The sequence below is a fragment of the Acomys minous genome (assembly GCF_964271855.1).
Source record: "Acomys minous genome assembly, chromosome: 1".
NCBI classification, from domain to species: domain Eukaryota; kingdom Metazoa; phylum Chordata; class Mammalia; order Rodentia; family Muridae; genus Acomys; species Acomys minous.
The window spans coordinates 35,736,566-35,752,349 of record NC_140483.1 but is presented as its reverse complement, the minus strand read 5'-3'; the positions used below and the strand labels follow the sequence as shown (position 1 = coordinate 35,752,349).

At 46.2% G+C, this 15,784-nt stretch overlaps 1 protein-coding gene across 1 annotated transcript; it reads left to right on the top strand.

The window, feature by feature from the left end:
• Positions 1-1,423: 1,423 nt before the first annotated feature.
• On the top strand, positions 1,424-14,539 carry CLEC20A (C-type lectin domain containing 20A; the record flags this gene model as incomplete). The annotated part of the gene is made up of 7 exons (XM_084797650.1): positions 1,424-1,862; positions 2,304-2,617; positions 4,938-5,370; positions 8,137-8,215; positions 11,108-11,227; positions 11,858-12,044; positions 14,019-14,539. 7 exons carry the CDS (start codon positions 1,424-1,426, stop codon positions 14,097-14,099), a joined length of 1,653 nt encoding a protein of 550 aa, XP_084653776.1. The 3' UTR covers positions 14,100-14,539.
• Between the last annotated feature and the right edge of the window lie 1,245 nt (positions 14,540-15,784).

Sequence of the window (15,784 nt, the reverse complement as noted above, 5' to 3'; positions counted from 1 at the left end):
CCCCATTTAAAGCCCGTCCTCTCTAAGCACAAAATGTGGAACACCCCAGGTAGAAGCAAGGTGATCCACTGGACCTGGAGAGGATGACAAACTGGGCCCAAATGGCAGAGGGCACAGTTAGAAGTGGAGAAGTGACAAAATTTTCTGTGAGATTAGTTTCCGGGGACTAGAAGAGGGTGGCCCAGCTGGGACTCCAGGATCCTTGCTCACAGATGGAAGGAGGGTACTACAGTGTCCGGGCTTATTGAGAGTCCCGAGGGGCCAATGGGTTTGTTTTTCTCATTCTGTTGGGTGTGATCCATTAGCTCCTAAAACCAATTTAGTGGGCCACAGCAAGAGAGCTTTAAAAATCAAATTAAGTATCATTTTAAGAAAAATCAAAGTGAATCATACATATTGTCTTTCCTCTTCTTTCTTGGGCACAGAGATCCTCCAGCCGTTCTCAGCAACAGGCAGCCTCATCGACTCTGGTGTGTACTAGAGCTTCCTTCATTCCTGCAGAGTGCCTATCAGGCCTCTCTTCTTCCGTGCCCCATCCTGCACGACTGTCCCTTAGTATTCAGGCTCAAGGCTGGTTTTCTATACTCTAGGGTCCCCCAAGACCTCAACAGCAAGGCCTTCACTCCCCTTTACTCTGTAGGGTGGATAGCCATGGATAAACCCTCCCTTGCTAGAACCTGGAAAAGTGGGTGGAGCCAGGGAGGGATGAAAAGGGTCAACACTGAGATATTAGGGTATGGGTGGGGCTCCTGGGAGTTTTCTGCCTCTTGCCTTCTGTCTCTGTCTCCCCACTTTTCTTCAGCACATGGAGTGCTTTGAGTGCACCTAGATGGGATTAGGGCTACATTGGCAAACAAGGCTTTCTCTTGTCTCCCAGGATGCCTGGTGGAGACAACAGAAGCAGAATAAGCTCTTTTCTCCAGAAGCATCTGAGGAACTCTGATGCTGGTCCCAGGAAGCACATCCCTGCTCTACACCAGAGTATACCCAAAATGCTCTCTGGGTGACTGTAAACCCACCTAGAATTCCTGGTACAGAAGTTATGCTATGCTGTGTTTAAGGGTTTGGGCTGGGAGCCATACACTGTTCTGGAGTTGGCTCTGTCTTCTTCCCACTTAGTGGCCTTAGGCGTCTATTTAACTCTCAGCCATTTGGAGTCTTTATCTGTAAAACAGATATAATGAAATCTTAAGTAGTCCTCAGCGTAGTTCAATGAGCTAAATGGCACACCACACATGTGTACAGTGGACACTGATGACTGCTGTTATTCACTAGACAAAGGCAAGGAGAAAGTAAAAAAGTAGAGACTTGCATGGCCAGTCCTTCTGCACCAAGACAGCAGCTTGCAGACAGGTCCAGAGGTAGAGCTGGTTGTGAGAGGAGGTCAGAAGTAAGGGGTATATTGGAAAAGGAGACACCTACCATGGTATGGCTGAAATCCCTTGGGGACAAGGGTGAAGCGAGGTTGGATAGTCACGTCGCTTCTCCTGCCCCAGCCCTACAACTGATGAGCAGCAGCAAGACCTTCCACCGGGTGGAGGAGCCTCGGACCTGGAAAGAGGCCATGTGGTACTGCCAGGAGCATTACACTGACCTCGCTGACCTGCAGAGCCTCAACAGTCCAACGAGCATCATGGTGGTCTACTCCTACACCAGAAGTACTCGAGCGTGGATTGGCCTCTTCTATGATGTGCAAATCTCTGGCCTGAGCTGGTCTAGTGGCTCCATCTTTACCACCCCAACATGGAGTGTGCTGCCTACCTTCCAGGATGGCATCTGTGCTACTCTGTATTCACGGTTCAGTGTCCCTGCCCTGGGGGCTGCCTCCTGCACAGAGCAGAAGCCCTTCATTTGCTATTATGGTTTGTTCACATTAATATTCTGGGCCTGTTCGCTTCTCTTTAGGACTATTTTGGAGAGTGGGGAGAGGAAGAGACAGTGTATGTCTTGGGGGGACACCTATGACACGCTCTCACCTTCTATCATTTCCTCATTTCTTCTCTGTGACCTTAGTTTGTAGACTTCCGTTATCTATCCCCAAGACCTCACTGAAGAACTGGGTATAAATAAGGATAGATGAAAATGAAATCCGGAATGTTCCAGTATGTCTTTGCCACCTGCCAAGTAAAGATCTGAGCAAGGAAGGAAATAGGAAAGATGGGGGGAGGGCCCATTTACCTATGCAGAAATGAGAGCACAGCTCCAGCTTTTATCTCATGACGCACAGGGTATGGTCTATTGTCTTCCTGGGGGTGGTAGATAGCAGAACACTTGTTCCACAAGACCTTTTGCTACTTGCTAAGTTGTGGGCAGGACCAACTCCAGACAGTTACTAGAGATCTGCCATCAGCACACCATGGCGCTGGCTGCCGGGCATCACCCCATCTTTGTGTTCCACCTATTCCATCTGCCCCTTGGAGGCCACACTTGTACTGTCATTGTTCTCGCGCTTGTCTTATTGGTGCTGGGAGGTCACACAGAAGTGTGGCTGTGGACACAACTGCAGTTTCCTGGTAGAAGCGGCAACCTCTGCCTTTCTTGGCCAGCCGAGGCTCAGCACAGTTCCATGCTACAGGGTGGCCAGTGGGTCTGGGAGGAATCCCTGCAAAACCCGGAGGTGTGTATGATGGATTTCCTCCTGCTTCCCTCTTGGTCTTAGAACTCAACCACAACATACTCCGACACCATGACGCAGTTCTCTCCAGTTCTGCAGGCCCATTGTGAGTGCATGGGGCCAAATAACCACCCTCTTCTCCCAGTCTGCCCTGTGGCCACTGCTGTGTGTTGTCTGAATTTTAACAGGCACCGGATAACCTCCTTCCTATATGCTCAGCAGACCTTCAAAACACTTGGAGCAACATTCTTTTCATAGAATGTCCTGGCTGGTCTCTTTGGCCTCGTTGCTTAGCTCTTTCTCTAGCTGCAGTATATTGACTTATTTCTGCCCCCAACCCACCACACAACTCTTTTCTGCATTTGGCCAGTGTCCTCATTCTCTTGGGACTATGTGGTTCATATTCTCCTTAAATGAAAGACTCTGCTTGTGTTATTTCTACCATTTTCCTAGGGAGTGGCAGCAGGCATACAATAGGTGCTTAATCTATATTTACAGAAAAAAAAAGGATAACTTGGCCTACCTTTGAACTTCATTTGGCTTCAACCTGGTGGTTCGGGAGCAGTTCTCACTCTACCCCATAATTTGAAGTCGGCTTCTGTTTTACAGACCCTGCTGTAGGACACCGCATGTCTTTGGTGTCTTCTCTCAAGGACCTGACCACTCTTCCAGAGGAAGGTAACACACCTGGCTTCGCCTTCTCTTTCCTGGGATCTTGGCTTGTTTTGCTCTCATCTCCCCATCTCCCTGGACCAGTATGCATGGTGTGGATCTCTATGATTCCCTCTGCTTCTGCTTCTTCTGCCTCATCTCCTGTTTGGCTTTGGGGTCCCTGGGCTGAAACCCAGGAGCTGATGGGGCAATGCCTGAAAAGCACAGAGGTAACTAGCTCCAGGTCTCATAAGTGTGTAACCGGTTGCAATCCTGCCACCTGGGTCTTCCTTTGGGGGTCAGGAGTTGGGGAAAAAGTGGGTCCTTGATCTCTGCCTAAAGAGGAGTATTTCTCTCAAGATTTCTGTCTCTTGGACAATACTGCCCTGATATTTAAAAGGAAAGTTTCTTCTCATCTGATACAGAAAAATTCTATGATAAATAGTCAAACATTCAGAGCACGTTCTGAGTGTTGCTGAACGTGGAGTGAAACGGCAAGGGCTTCTAAGGCAGGCAGACCTGCGCTTCAATCTCATCTTGAACTGAATTTGGGGTGAACTATTACCTCTTCTACCCAAGCTATGAAATAAGATTAATAATAGCTATTTCTCAGGATGACAGTTAATACCAAGAAGTGATGCAGGCCAAGGGCACAGGTCAAGGCTGCTACATGCTAGGGGTATAATATAGAATAATTTTAAAAGATTAGTCTTGGGGTCGGAGAGACAGCTCAGTGAGTGGGTAAAGGTGTTTGCTGCCAAGCCTGATGACCTCACTTCCATCACTGGGACCCACAGTGTGAAGAGAGAGAACTAATGTCTGCAAATTATCTTCGTACCTTCATGTATCATGCACAAGTGCTCAATTGAATACGAAGAACTCCATTTAGACAGGGAAACAGGCAAGCCTCAATGGGCTGAGGTGAGCAGGTACAGGCCAGAGAGTAGGGGAGGGCTCCTGTTTGACTAGGATGTGAGTGCAGATTCTGCAAACAGCCTTTTCTTTACCCAAATACCCAGGATCACAGCTGCAGTGGTCCTTTCTAAGACTTCATTTGATAGAAACCAGAGAAGCATGGGCTTAAAGGGGCTTCTGGGGGGGGGGGCAGAGCTTGCCTTTGGGACCTGAAGCAATCCAGGAGTGAGAAAGGAGGGTGTGTGTGTGCGTGCGTGTGCGTATGTGTGTGTGTGTGTGTGTGTGTGTGTGTGTGTGTGTGTGTGTGTGTGTATGTAGCTACTGTCTTATCTGCCTGAGCTCATGAGAAGCAGATCTGCTGCGATCAGCCTGCTCTGCTTTTGGCCCACCACATTTGAGTGGATGCAGTTGGCTCCTTGGAGGTCCATTCATATTCATATTCTCTCTCTCTTTCTCTCTCTCTCTCCCCCTCCCTCCTTCCTTCCTGCCCCCCCCCCCCGCCTCTCTCCCTCAGACTAACTCTAAAATTCCTAATGTGTGGTTTTATGTAATCCTAACCTTAGGTACTATTTCTATTGGACAGATGAAGCATTTGAAATGTAAATTGAGCTTATAAAAATCACATAGCTCTAAGAAGAGCTGTAAGCAGAGCAGCTGCTGCTCTGATATTTCACTCATTCTTCAATGTCCCCACAAAATGGTGGTTTTGATAAAAATCTAACCTTGAGGATCCAGGTCAAACCAGCTCTTTCCTTAGGCAATGAAGACTGGGCTGCATGGGAACTTGGATCTCAGGCCTGTGTCTCTGTATTCTTTGCCTCCAGCTGAGGTCAAGATTAGTGGACAGACCTTCATTCGGATTGAACAAACCGTGTCATGGCTCTCGGCTCTGACCTACTGTCGAAACCACTACACAGACCTGGCTGATCTTCAGAGAGTGAGTGACAAAGACAAAGAAGCCCTCCAGCCCATCACAAAGGACGTCGATGCCTGGATTGGCCTCTACTTCAATGCAAAGATCAATAATCTGATCTGGTCTAGTGATTTGGGTTCCAGCATCCCCGAGTGGCTACAGAATATGCCTATATTTGGTCAAGGACTGTGTGCAGGGCTCCGCGCCTTTGCAAATAACCTGCCTCAGATTTATGCACATCATTGCTATGAGCTGAAACCTTTCATCTGCTTCTGTGGTATGTGAGCGTCCACTTGGCTCCTTGAGGGTATAATAAGTTTATTAGACAGTGGGTGGTACTTAGGATAGACGTAAGCAAGTACTTGGAGGCGTTAAGGGTAACAGAAATCTACAACAGTCTTTTAACTTGAGACTAATATTTTAAAAACCTTATGAGGGAGTTGTAGTTCTTAAATCCTGGGGCTCTTCAAAGGATGGGATGAAGTCCATGCAGCCTTATTTCGTCAGCAGTTAGCAACAACACTTAGTCAACATACTGATAGCCATGAGCCTGTACTTTAGCATCAGGTAGACTTCACTACTTCCTAGAAGACAGGCAGAATCTGGATTCCCTTTTCCTCACCTGGAAAACATGCTTCACAAACTGAGATTGAGGGGTTGGCTGAAGGCTGAGAGGCAGTGGAGATCTTGACATAGAGCAGCCCCCTAAGTGGTAGCAGCTATGGTCACTATGAACTTGAGGGCAACAGGGGCACTCTGGATCTTGTGCAATACGTGCCTCCTCAGTGACAGACCTCCCATCTTGCCCTTTGCTTTCAGCCTCCCTCCTCTGTTGTACCTTTGTTGAGAGAGAATCCACACACCTTAAGACAACCATCTAACATGTACAATTCAGAGGTTTTTACTGTTTGCATGCTTGTTCAGCCATTACCACTGTCCAATTTAATGACATATTCATCGCCCTCAAAAGTTCTGATCTACTCAGTCATGCCCTACTTTCCCTCCTGGCAACCAAAATAGATTTTACGTCTCTGGATTTGCCAATTTGGGGTTTTCTTTTTATTTTGGATTTGAAGACAATCTTGTCTGCTATCTGTAGAACAAATAAACATTCCTTGATGTGCTATTGTGAAGACTAAAGGTGGGAGGCCTATGCAGTGATTTATACAGTGTGCAGTAACTGGGTCTCCTGGGGGGGTGTTTGCTATGGTGGAGGGTGACTGACATTGTGTGTGTTGTGACTTCTCATGGGGTTGGTATGATAGCCTGCCCTTATAGTCACTGTTTCCTCACAGACCCCTCCATTGGACATCGGGAGTCAGCAGAGATGCCTCTACTCATTGATAATTCCTCCCTCAAAGTGACTCACCCCTCACAAGTTACTACAAAGACAACCTCTAGTCCAAACACAGGTACTCTGAGTCTGTTCTTGGCTCTGTCTGGGGTCATCTGGGCCTAGGAAACTAGGGAAAATGGTTGGTCTACACACAGCAATGGAGGGTGGAGCCCATGTGAGTGGCCCTCCCTGAAGTGCTAGTAAGCGAACAGAGATGAGGTATGCTGACTGTGTGGCAGCCCATTACTGCTTACACCAGTGAGGCTTTCTGCTCCTCCTCATACTCTTGACAAACCAAGGGTAGGGAAAGGAGGAATTGGTTTACCACAAACTTCCTGCTTTGTGGGCTTCTGAACTTGAAGCTGTAGAACCAGGATGCCCAAGAGAGGCGGTGTAGTCTCCTAAGTGCAGGAAAAAAAGGCCCACGACACAAAGGGACAGATGTGGTGCTCCTAGGGGGAACAGTCACCAGAGAGGCCTTGGAAGTTCAGCATCCAGAGAAAGTAAGTACAACAAAGGAGATCCATCACAGTGCCAAGAGTGTGTCCCTCTGCTGTGAGAGAGGGATGAGCTCTTGAGGTTCTGTGACGTGGTTATTATAAGGTAGAGGAGATGACCAAGATCCAACAATGGGCAACAAATACAACCAAGAAGACCCCAAAGCAGAACAAAGGCAGGGTGCATTCTGATAGAGCTCACAGCCAGACAGATAAAGGCTGGTATTTTAGCAATGTCAAAGGCATGAAAGCGAAACAGAGAACAGGAATCAACCAGCCACTGTAATAGCAGAAGGATTTCTGGAGTGGTTTTAGAAGGAAGAGGAGGTTGGGTGGGGGATGGCAGGAAAGAAGAACTGCTAGTGGGCTTGTGTGGTGATGTCATCGCTGGGAGCTCGTGAAGGCAGCTTGGTTCAAATCTGGGTTAAAAAACTGTTTTCTGTTTTCCTGTTAAGGTCTAACCTGGCTTCTATCCATTTGTCTCAGGCTTACTTAGGTTGACCCAAAGAGGTTCAGAAGGCTCTCTCTGCTCAGTCTGCCTTCAGCATGGCAGAGAAATGAGGGCCTGAAGCTATGATCTTCGCTGATCTGCCCCACTTGGGATAGTAGGAGTTCCTGATCTGCACTAGGGCCTTCCTTGAAAAAGGTCCTGTGTCCAGCGTATCCCACATTAAGTCTTGTTTCTTGTTACAGGGACAAGCACTGGCCCCATAGATGCCTCCCGAGAACTGGGTTCAGGAACCTGGATCCCACAGCGAGTGAGTCATGAACCAATTGTGGTCAGCTCGGGCACCTGTGGATTCAGCGTCTGTGATACCAGCACGCCCACACCCACCACCACCACCACCACCACCACAGGCCTCACCTCCCTCCAACCTCAAGGAGTGGTTCCAGTAAGTCCTCTGGCAACCCCTGCGCCTTCAGAAGGTACATTGGTTTGAGAAGGGCTCACGGGTCCACTGGTCATCACTGCTCATAGCTTTTGTCTTCAGACTCTGAGCACCCAGGAAGCAGTTTGGTTCTGGGAGAAGGGCCCAACACACCACTGCTAACTCCTCAGAGCGTGTCCTTGGACCTTGGAAAGTAACTTAGTTCTGGAAGGAAAGTCCATACTTGGATCTTGTATCCTGAGACAGTCTTTCTGTTCTTGGGGAAGGGCCCACAGCCATTGCTCAGAGCTATTCTTTGAATTTTGTACCCTTGACACTAGGCCACACTGGTCCTGTGTCTCAAGAAAGTGGATCAGTTCACCACAAATGGCTTGTGACCCCAGATTACCAATGTCGATGGTACTGCAGAACATGCAGAACCAGGGGTCCCTGTAACCCAGAGTGGGTTCAAGGCTGTAGGGGAGGAAGCCACAAGCCTCTGGCTCAGCTCCACTCACAATGTTTCAGCTATTTCCATGTTGGCAATATTCTCCGTGTCTTCCTTGTTCAGCCTGTCTCACAGCTCGGAGGGTCTGTCTTGCTTTGTAGAGACTAAAGAAAATGATATGGAGGCACTGGTCTCAGCGAGGCCAGCACAGATTCAAAGAGATGGGCACCATGCTTCTGCAGCCTGGAGCCCTGATGCCAGCACTGAGCCAGCTGGGAGCCTGACAGGAACTGCTGCAGGTGCTTATACACTTCAGTAGGGGGCGGGTACCCCTTTCCACGAGTTCCTCTGGGACATCATCAGCCAGACACCAAGTTGCAGAGTGTAGGGCCGAGTTCAGGAATCACATGGCTAGACAAGGGCAGCATTGCAAGCCTCTCTACAGGGAATCCTGTCTGGCCAGCGTCAGCTCATGAGCCCATTCCCTTATCAAGTAGGCTAGAGATGGGGAAGGCAGGAAGATTTAGGAGAATCTGCCTGTAGGAGCTGAAGTCCGACAGTCAAAATTGGAATGGTGCCTCTGTAATTGACTGTGCACAGCCTCAGACAACCAGTTCCCTCCCTCCCTCCCTCTCTATTCTCTTTGAGATAAAGGCTCACTGTATAGCTCAGCCTGGCCTCCAACTCATTGCAATCCTCTTGTCTAAACCTCCTAACTGCTGGGACCACAGAAATGAACGAACTCATCTGTCTCCATAACTTTCTTAACCTTATCGAATTTCATTTCTCTCATGTCTAAAACAAAGACAACATCAGTGTGATATAGTACCTCTCAACTCCTGGTTCCGGCAGACAGTAAATGCTGTCATTACCATCTTAATCGCAACTCAGTAGTGACATTCAGTGTGCTTACTTTAGTAGGTACATAAGGCTCATTCTCATGTCATTACATGTGCTGATCAGCTATGAACTGAGTATTACAGACTCTCCCAGGCAGGGGTGGTTTGGACTTCCTTTTTTTCCATGCTGTGAGCCCTGTCTCATGCAACAACCTGCCTTTCCTGTAGATACTGTGTGTTTCAACCAGGGTGAGCAGGCCTTGCCTCCTGCTTTTAGACAGAGGCAATCTGATGAGGACAGAGACAAATGGGACAGCTTGTGAGTGTGAAGTGTAAACCAAGGGTGGAATGTGGCTCATTCTTTGGAAAGAGGTATGAGTATCATGGCGGTAAAATCTGGACATTCTTCCTTGCTGAAAGACCAGGATGGTCAGACATGTCAAACGGTTAGGTTTCTCTGGGATGGCTAAGCAGGCTAATGTGGTTAGCATACAGGTTACATTTTGGAGGAAGGAGTAGCAGGGATGAGGGAAAAGAAGGACTGTGGCCAAATTCTGAAGGACTTGAACCTGCAGTCAACAGGACCAAGGAGGAGGTTTCAGAAAATGAGCCAAACGCTCAGATGTGTAGTTACTAGAAGCGGCTGGTGACCTGGGGCCATGCTTGCCTTAGGATGCTAAAAGGAAGCAGCCGGACTCAGCATGCATTATCACAATATTCACAGTGAGAGGAAGCATGGACCACAGGCTAAAAAAAAAGATCAGAAGGCAGTTTGTAACACTATGCTTATGAGTATTTTGTGTTTCTCAATCCTACCAATTTGTTCAGTCATTAAAGAGATGTGTAAGCCTTTGGGTGAGGAAAAGTGGGCTGGTGAGGAGAAGGCCCACCAGGAAAGAACAGCCCGAGTGAGGCGCGCCATGAAGACCAGATCTACATTAGCCACAAGTGAAACTAGTCAGCACACACCAGCAAAGACACACTGCAGAACTCTTGGTTCTGTTCATGAAACCACAGGCATAAGTGCGACTTTAAAAATCAGCTTATGTTTTATTTTAAAATGTATTTCTTCGCCTAACAACAGTTTGACCAAGATTTAAAGTCCGTAATAAGGAGAATGCAGGAAGAACAGACACGCCCAATACTGTAGGCTATCAACTGGTACTGCCAAGCTGGCAAGGTGTGTGTTTTAAAATGGGCATGTCCCTTCCTAGGAAACTGATAAAGGGAATACGAGTTCAAAGTAAACACACACATGCATGCACACTCTGTGCAGGTGCGCATGCACCCTGCCAGCATTGCTGATTGTACTGAAAATTAGAAGTGATCTAATGTCAGTCAAGAGAAGGCTGCTTAAGCCTTCTTCAGTCATATCACACTCAAAACACTACAGCCTTTTAAGGAATAAGGTAGGCCTTGCATTTTAAATAAATTCAACCTAGGAAAGAGATTCTCTAGCAAACTGTTATTGCTGGATTTTCCTGGGGCTATGGTATTTTTTCTTAAATGATTTACAGTAGTAGACCTGTAAGTAATGTGAATATGTCCCTATTTGGAGATGGGGCAATTGCAGGAGGAAAAACACAGGACTGGGGGACTGAAGGTGAGAGCAACCGAGGACTCCTGGCCTCTGGCGGGAGTGCCCAGGGTATGCCCAGAAGAGGTTAAAACTTGGCTTGGGGAGTTGCTGTGGTGGAGGCATCAAGGCCGCTCTGTGTACCATGGGCAGAGGTTGTGCAGCTCACCTGGTAATGCAGAGTGCTGGGCTTCCTGGGCTAAGGTCTACTAAAAAAAGGACCCTGGAGCTCACATCAAACCTCATGCTATTGCTCAAGCCCCACAGAACCTGATGCTGGAGAAGTGGCAGGGGCAGGGGTGGGACAAGTGAAAGGCTGGCAGGAGCAAGCAACTGGGCACAGCAGGGCTGCCCTTGACTGTCTTGGGGCTCACAGCCAGTTTACCAGTATCAAACCCCTTGGCTCTTAGCTCCAATTACAGTAACTCCTTTATTCTTCCTTCCTGTAGCTATGACCAGCAGAGAGGGTGGCACACATACAGGAGATACAACTACTACCACTCAGGCCCAGCATTTAAGCTCACCAAAGTACCCAGTGTCGAACGAGAAACCGGTAGCAGCGGAATCAGGTAACTGCCTCTGTCTGCCAACCCCACCATCTAACAGCCCACTACTTAGAAATGGACAGTCACTCCTAGCCCAGGGCACTTGGAGGCCTTAGGAACGATACCATGAGATCTTATGTAGGCAATAGGTTTAGGAAGGGAGAAGACATGGACTCTCATTTAAGCTGTGTGACTGCTCCAAGTAGAGGGACCCCAGGTTCTGCAGTCTTTCTTATCTTCCAAAGGTAAAAATGACCCTATCTCATATGGTCGCTGTGAGCACACAAGGTACTCAGGCAGTGGAGCACTGTAAGCTACCAAAAGCTGCACAAATACATGTCCTACCACGAGGCTGTAGTTTTTGTCATTAAGAGAACTTCTTTGGGAGTTTTCTGAGGTAGGGAGCCTAAGGGAAGGTAAAATTCCAGCAAGAACAGATGACCAAGGACATCTGTGTAGCAGATTTATGAACAGAGAACAGAAGGTCACAGAGATGATGGAAGGGATTGCTGATGGGTGCCCAGGCTGTGGGAAGAGGTGATACTGCTGTGAAACAGAACTTCCTTTTGGGTGGGTGGGGTTAATTGTGGCCAAGCATTGTCTTGCTCAGCCATTTCCCTCTTTCTCTCTTTGAAACCCTCCATTACCATGTAGCACCTATGGTATCCAATGGGTACCCCTAACTTCCAAGAACTGGACAGTTCACGTGGCAATGGGTGACATTCTTCTGAGGCAGGGGACATTTTGTTTTCCAGAGTACTCCTTTGGAATCTTGAAAGCAGATTTTACCATCTCAACACTGAGGGATCCAGAAGAGATGAAAGATCAACTTTTGAGTGAGGTGGGATGTTTACTGAATTTTGATCACTCAGGTTAAAGTAATGCAAAGCAGTGTTGTCCAAACCAGTATCTTAAGAAGTTGGGGCTGAGGAGATGGCTCAGTTGGCAAATCGCTTGCTATGCAAGCATGAGGACCTGAGTGTGACCCCAGAACACATGTGAAAAAGTCAGGTGTGGAGGTGCATGCCTGTAACCTCACTGCTCAGTTCCTTGGAGCATATCGCCCAATCTAGTTGAATGGGTGGGCTCCTGGCCAGCAAGAGAGCTCCTAAGGTGGAGGTTTGGTGAGGAAGACAGTCAACCCTGACCACTGGCTTCCACATGCATAGGCACACATCAGCATGCATACCCACCTGCCCCCAGTCACAAAGGACAACAAGCTTTGGACACTGAGCTCATTGTGTTCTGCTCCAGGTGGCTACTACGTGCTGCCATTACTTTAGAGCTTTTTTTTTTCCCTAGCATTTTTTTTTTTCTGAGCTCTACATTTAGTCTGGACAGTATGGTCAGAAGCACCTGAGTGTAAGTGTTGTCTTTCCACTTTGTTGTTGTTTAACCTGAGCAAGATACCCAAGTCTTTCTGAACCTCAATTTCCTCAAGAAATGTACATGGTTGGTATTACAACTAAATGATGCAAACTGTCTGGCACACAGCTGGTACTTAATATTAGCTATTATTATCATCTATTATTATCATTATAACTATAATAACTAAACTGGTAACTGAACATAACCTGAGAGCACATTTCTCAAGGGCTCAAGTACCCTATAGGTCATCTATCCCTAGATATGTATCTATCACAAATCCTAACTTTATAGGTAAGAAGACACTGGCATTTATCTAGCAGCTCTTTGCAACTTATTCAAATGTCCAAAGAAAGAGCACATAGGTAATTCTTTCTAGAATTTCACAAAATGAAGTTTCTAGAAGGTCAGTAGTGTTGTGTGCCTGTGCACGTTCTTGTACATGCTGGCTAAAGGGAGGGAGGGGACTTGGGAGACTCTGATGCATTTGCTACTGAAAGAGCAACAAGTGCAAAGGATGCAAGCCAGCATCTGATGAGTTCCTCAGCGAACCTTCAAGTAATCAAACCCTAGTGCTGCAAAGGTCAAGGGGAAACTATTTTGAGTTTTCTGTTTTTGCGTACTGCTTAAGGTGGGAGGTATTTTCTCTGGTGCTGGCCTGGGCCTTGCTTTCTGGAGCTACACTGACTGAAACTTTAGATGCTAAACTAGAAGAGCATCTATCTTATGTATTCAACTGGAGCCAATGAGGAAATTGGGTTTACATTGTTAAATCCCACCTCTTGCTTAGCCTTGTGAGAATGCATTGGCTCCATGAGTGGGATGGTCCTGAAGCCTCAGGATTGGTCCTTAGTACGATGGGAAAGAAAACCAAAACAAAGTCAAGGTAAACAAACTTTATGAGACGAGTGTGCCACAGACTTCCTATCTCACTGATATAAAAGAAATGGGTTGACAGCAACAAGTTATGTGTGGGGTTTTAACAGCATTTAACATTCCAAATATAGGGCAAGAAAACACCTATAGCTAATGTATCCAAAGTTCAGGAATGGTGGTGAAAAGACACTGCTGCAGATACCTCACATAGTGTTCAGAGGTCAACATGGAGTAAAGGAGCTCAGGGAGCAGCCGTGTGTGTGTGTGTGTGTGTGTGTGTGTGTGTGTGTGTGTGTGTGTGTGTGTGTGTTTAAACTTACCCAACAAGTCTGATGTTCAGTTAAGACTGAGAACCAATGAGTAATTTGGTGCTATTGATAAGATGTAGACAGGTGAAGGAAGGCAAAGAAAAAAAAATGGTATGAATGTACATAAAGGATAAATATTATTTAGAGCTAAGTGAAGCACAGTCGTAAGCAGCACTGGTGGTCTCTCTTTTCCTTTTTGTGGCACTAGGTTATGGATCCCACTCAACTATAGCCCCAGCCCTACTTCTCTCTTTTTAATATTTCAGATCCAAGAAGTCTTAAAGCTTACATTAGGTCATGAGGAATTCACGCTGAAATGGGTCGGCTTCGAAGTGAACAAAAAATAGCAGGCGTCCATTAATTTTCACGTTCTTTTTAAAGTAGTCTTTTAGATTGTCTTTAGTTTTAGTTTAGTTTCTTTGTTTTTTGAAATTCCTAGAAGCACAAGACTAGAAATAAAATATTCTTGGATGCATAGACCTACATTAGCACAAAATAAAGTGACATGTGAACCTGCATTTTTGATTTTTACAGAATGAGAAAGATAAGCTAAAGGTAGCACACCTTGAGAAGGATAAACAAGGACAACTCCCGGGCCCAAACAAGAGAAACCCTAAGAACACACTGTGTGGGGCGTATGGGAGAAGCACAGTTGGGCCAGTTGGGAGAAGCTTCCTTTCTAGGGCACTAACATAATACAACAGACGCCCGGGCCAGTTCTTTGTCCTGTGCCTAAGTATTTTACCTGTAAGTCATACATTCTAAGGCATGATGTTCCCAATGCTAAAATGTATCTTCAGAACAACATTCCAGCATTCCAGTGTCCTAAATGCCCACATGTATGTAAACATAGTAGCAACTTTAGTCTGAAATGTTTAAAGTTAAAGTTTATTTGTATTTTTGTAGGAATATCAATAAAAGACCTCAAACATATCTATATCTGTACATGTACAAGAACCGTCAAAAATTATTCACAGAACAAAAATAAATCTTTTTTAGAACCCAGATAATGAAATGCAGATATGGATCACATATGGAACAATCTAAGTGCTACAAAGCACAAAAATATGGCTTTAAAAATAAAATAAAATCTTGGGTTTTGTTTTCCTAAGGTGAATTTCTCTTTCTTGAAATAAAAAATAAATTATTTTGAACTATCTGTAAAATAGTCATGTGTATTAACACACTCTTATTAAGGCCCTGGAGATGAAAAGTAAAATCAGATTTGGAAGATTAGTTCCTCCCAGGTGTGACCCAGGTAAATACGCTGCTGTCTGCTTGAGTTATCTAATACAGCTAAGAAATAGCCAAGCACCAGTCAAACCCAACTGTTGCTACTGTGTTAGCTTCTCTGCAGAATAGTGGTCATTGAGTTAACTAGTACTTAACCCTTTAGTAAACTGGAAATTGATAGTTTCCCCTTGAGGGTTTGGAAATGACATATCCACGCTATTTATATTTAAATACTTGCACCACACACAGAGGGTGGAGACCCCAAAAACTCAGCTGTGGAAATGTCACTGCACCAACAGTTCAGTCTGGTTTTCATTTCCAAGACTTCTTAGGGAATAATGAGGGTGTCTGATAAAAAAAATGACAGAGCAGAACATTAAAATGTGTGTTGAAACTCGGGGTCAAAGTCCCTCTGTCCCCTCCTTGGGTGGCTTGTTGCACTCAGCAAGGCTAGCTGGGCTGCTGCTCAAGCACCTGAGCGTTAACTGCCGAGGAACCAGACTCCTGTATTCTGTTCTCAGATGGTGACGGTCACCGGCTGCTCTTATGTTCTGCACAACCAACAATGATACCTAGTGCTCAAGCCTATGCCAAGCCGAGCTCAAGTCACCTTAACTTATATATACATATAACACATATAGTACATTTTAAAGAGAATAGGATGTTATAAACTCTAAAAACCAACGAAACAAAACTAAAACCTCAAGGGAACTATGGCGTATGAGGTGGATATTATTTTTAAGGGATGCCCTGTGGGCATGCACATGCTGGTCATGAGCTGCCTCTCCACACAGATGTC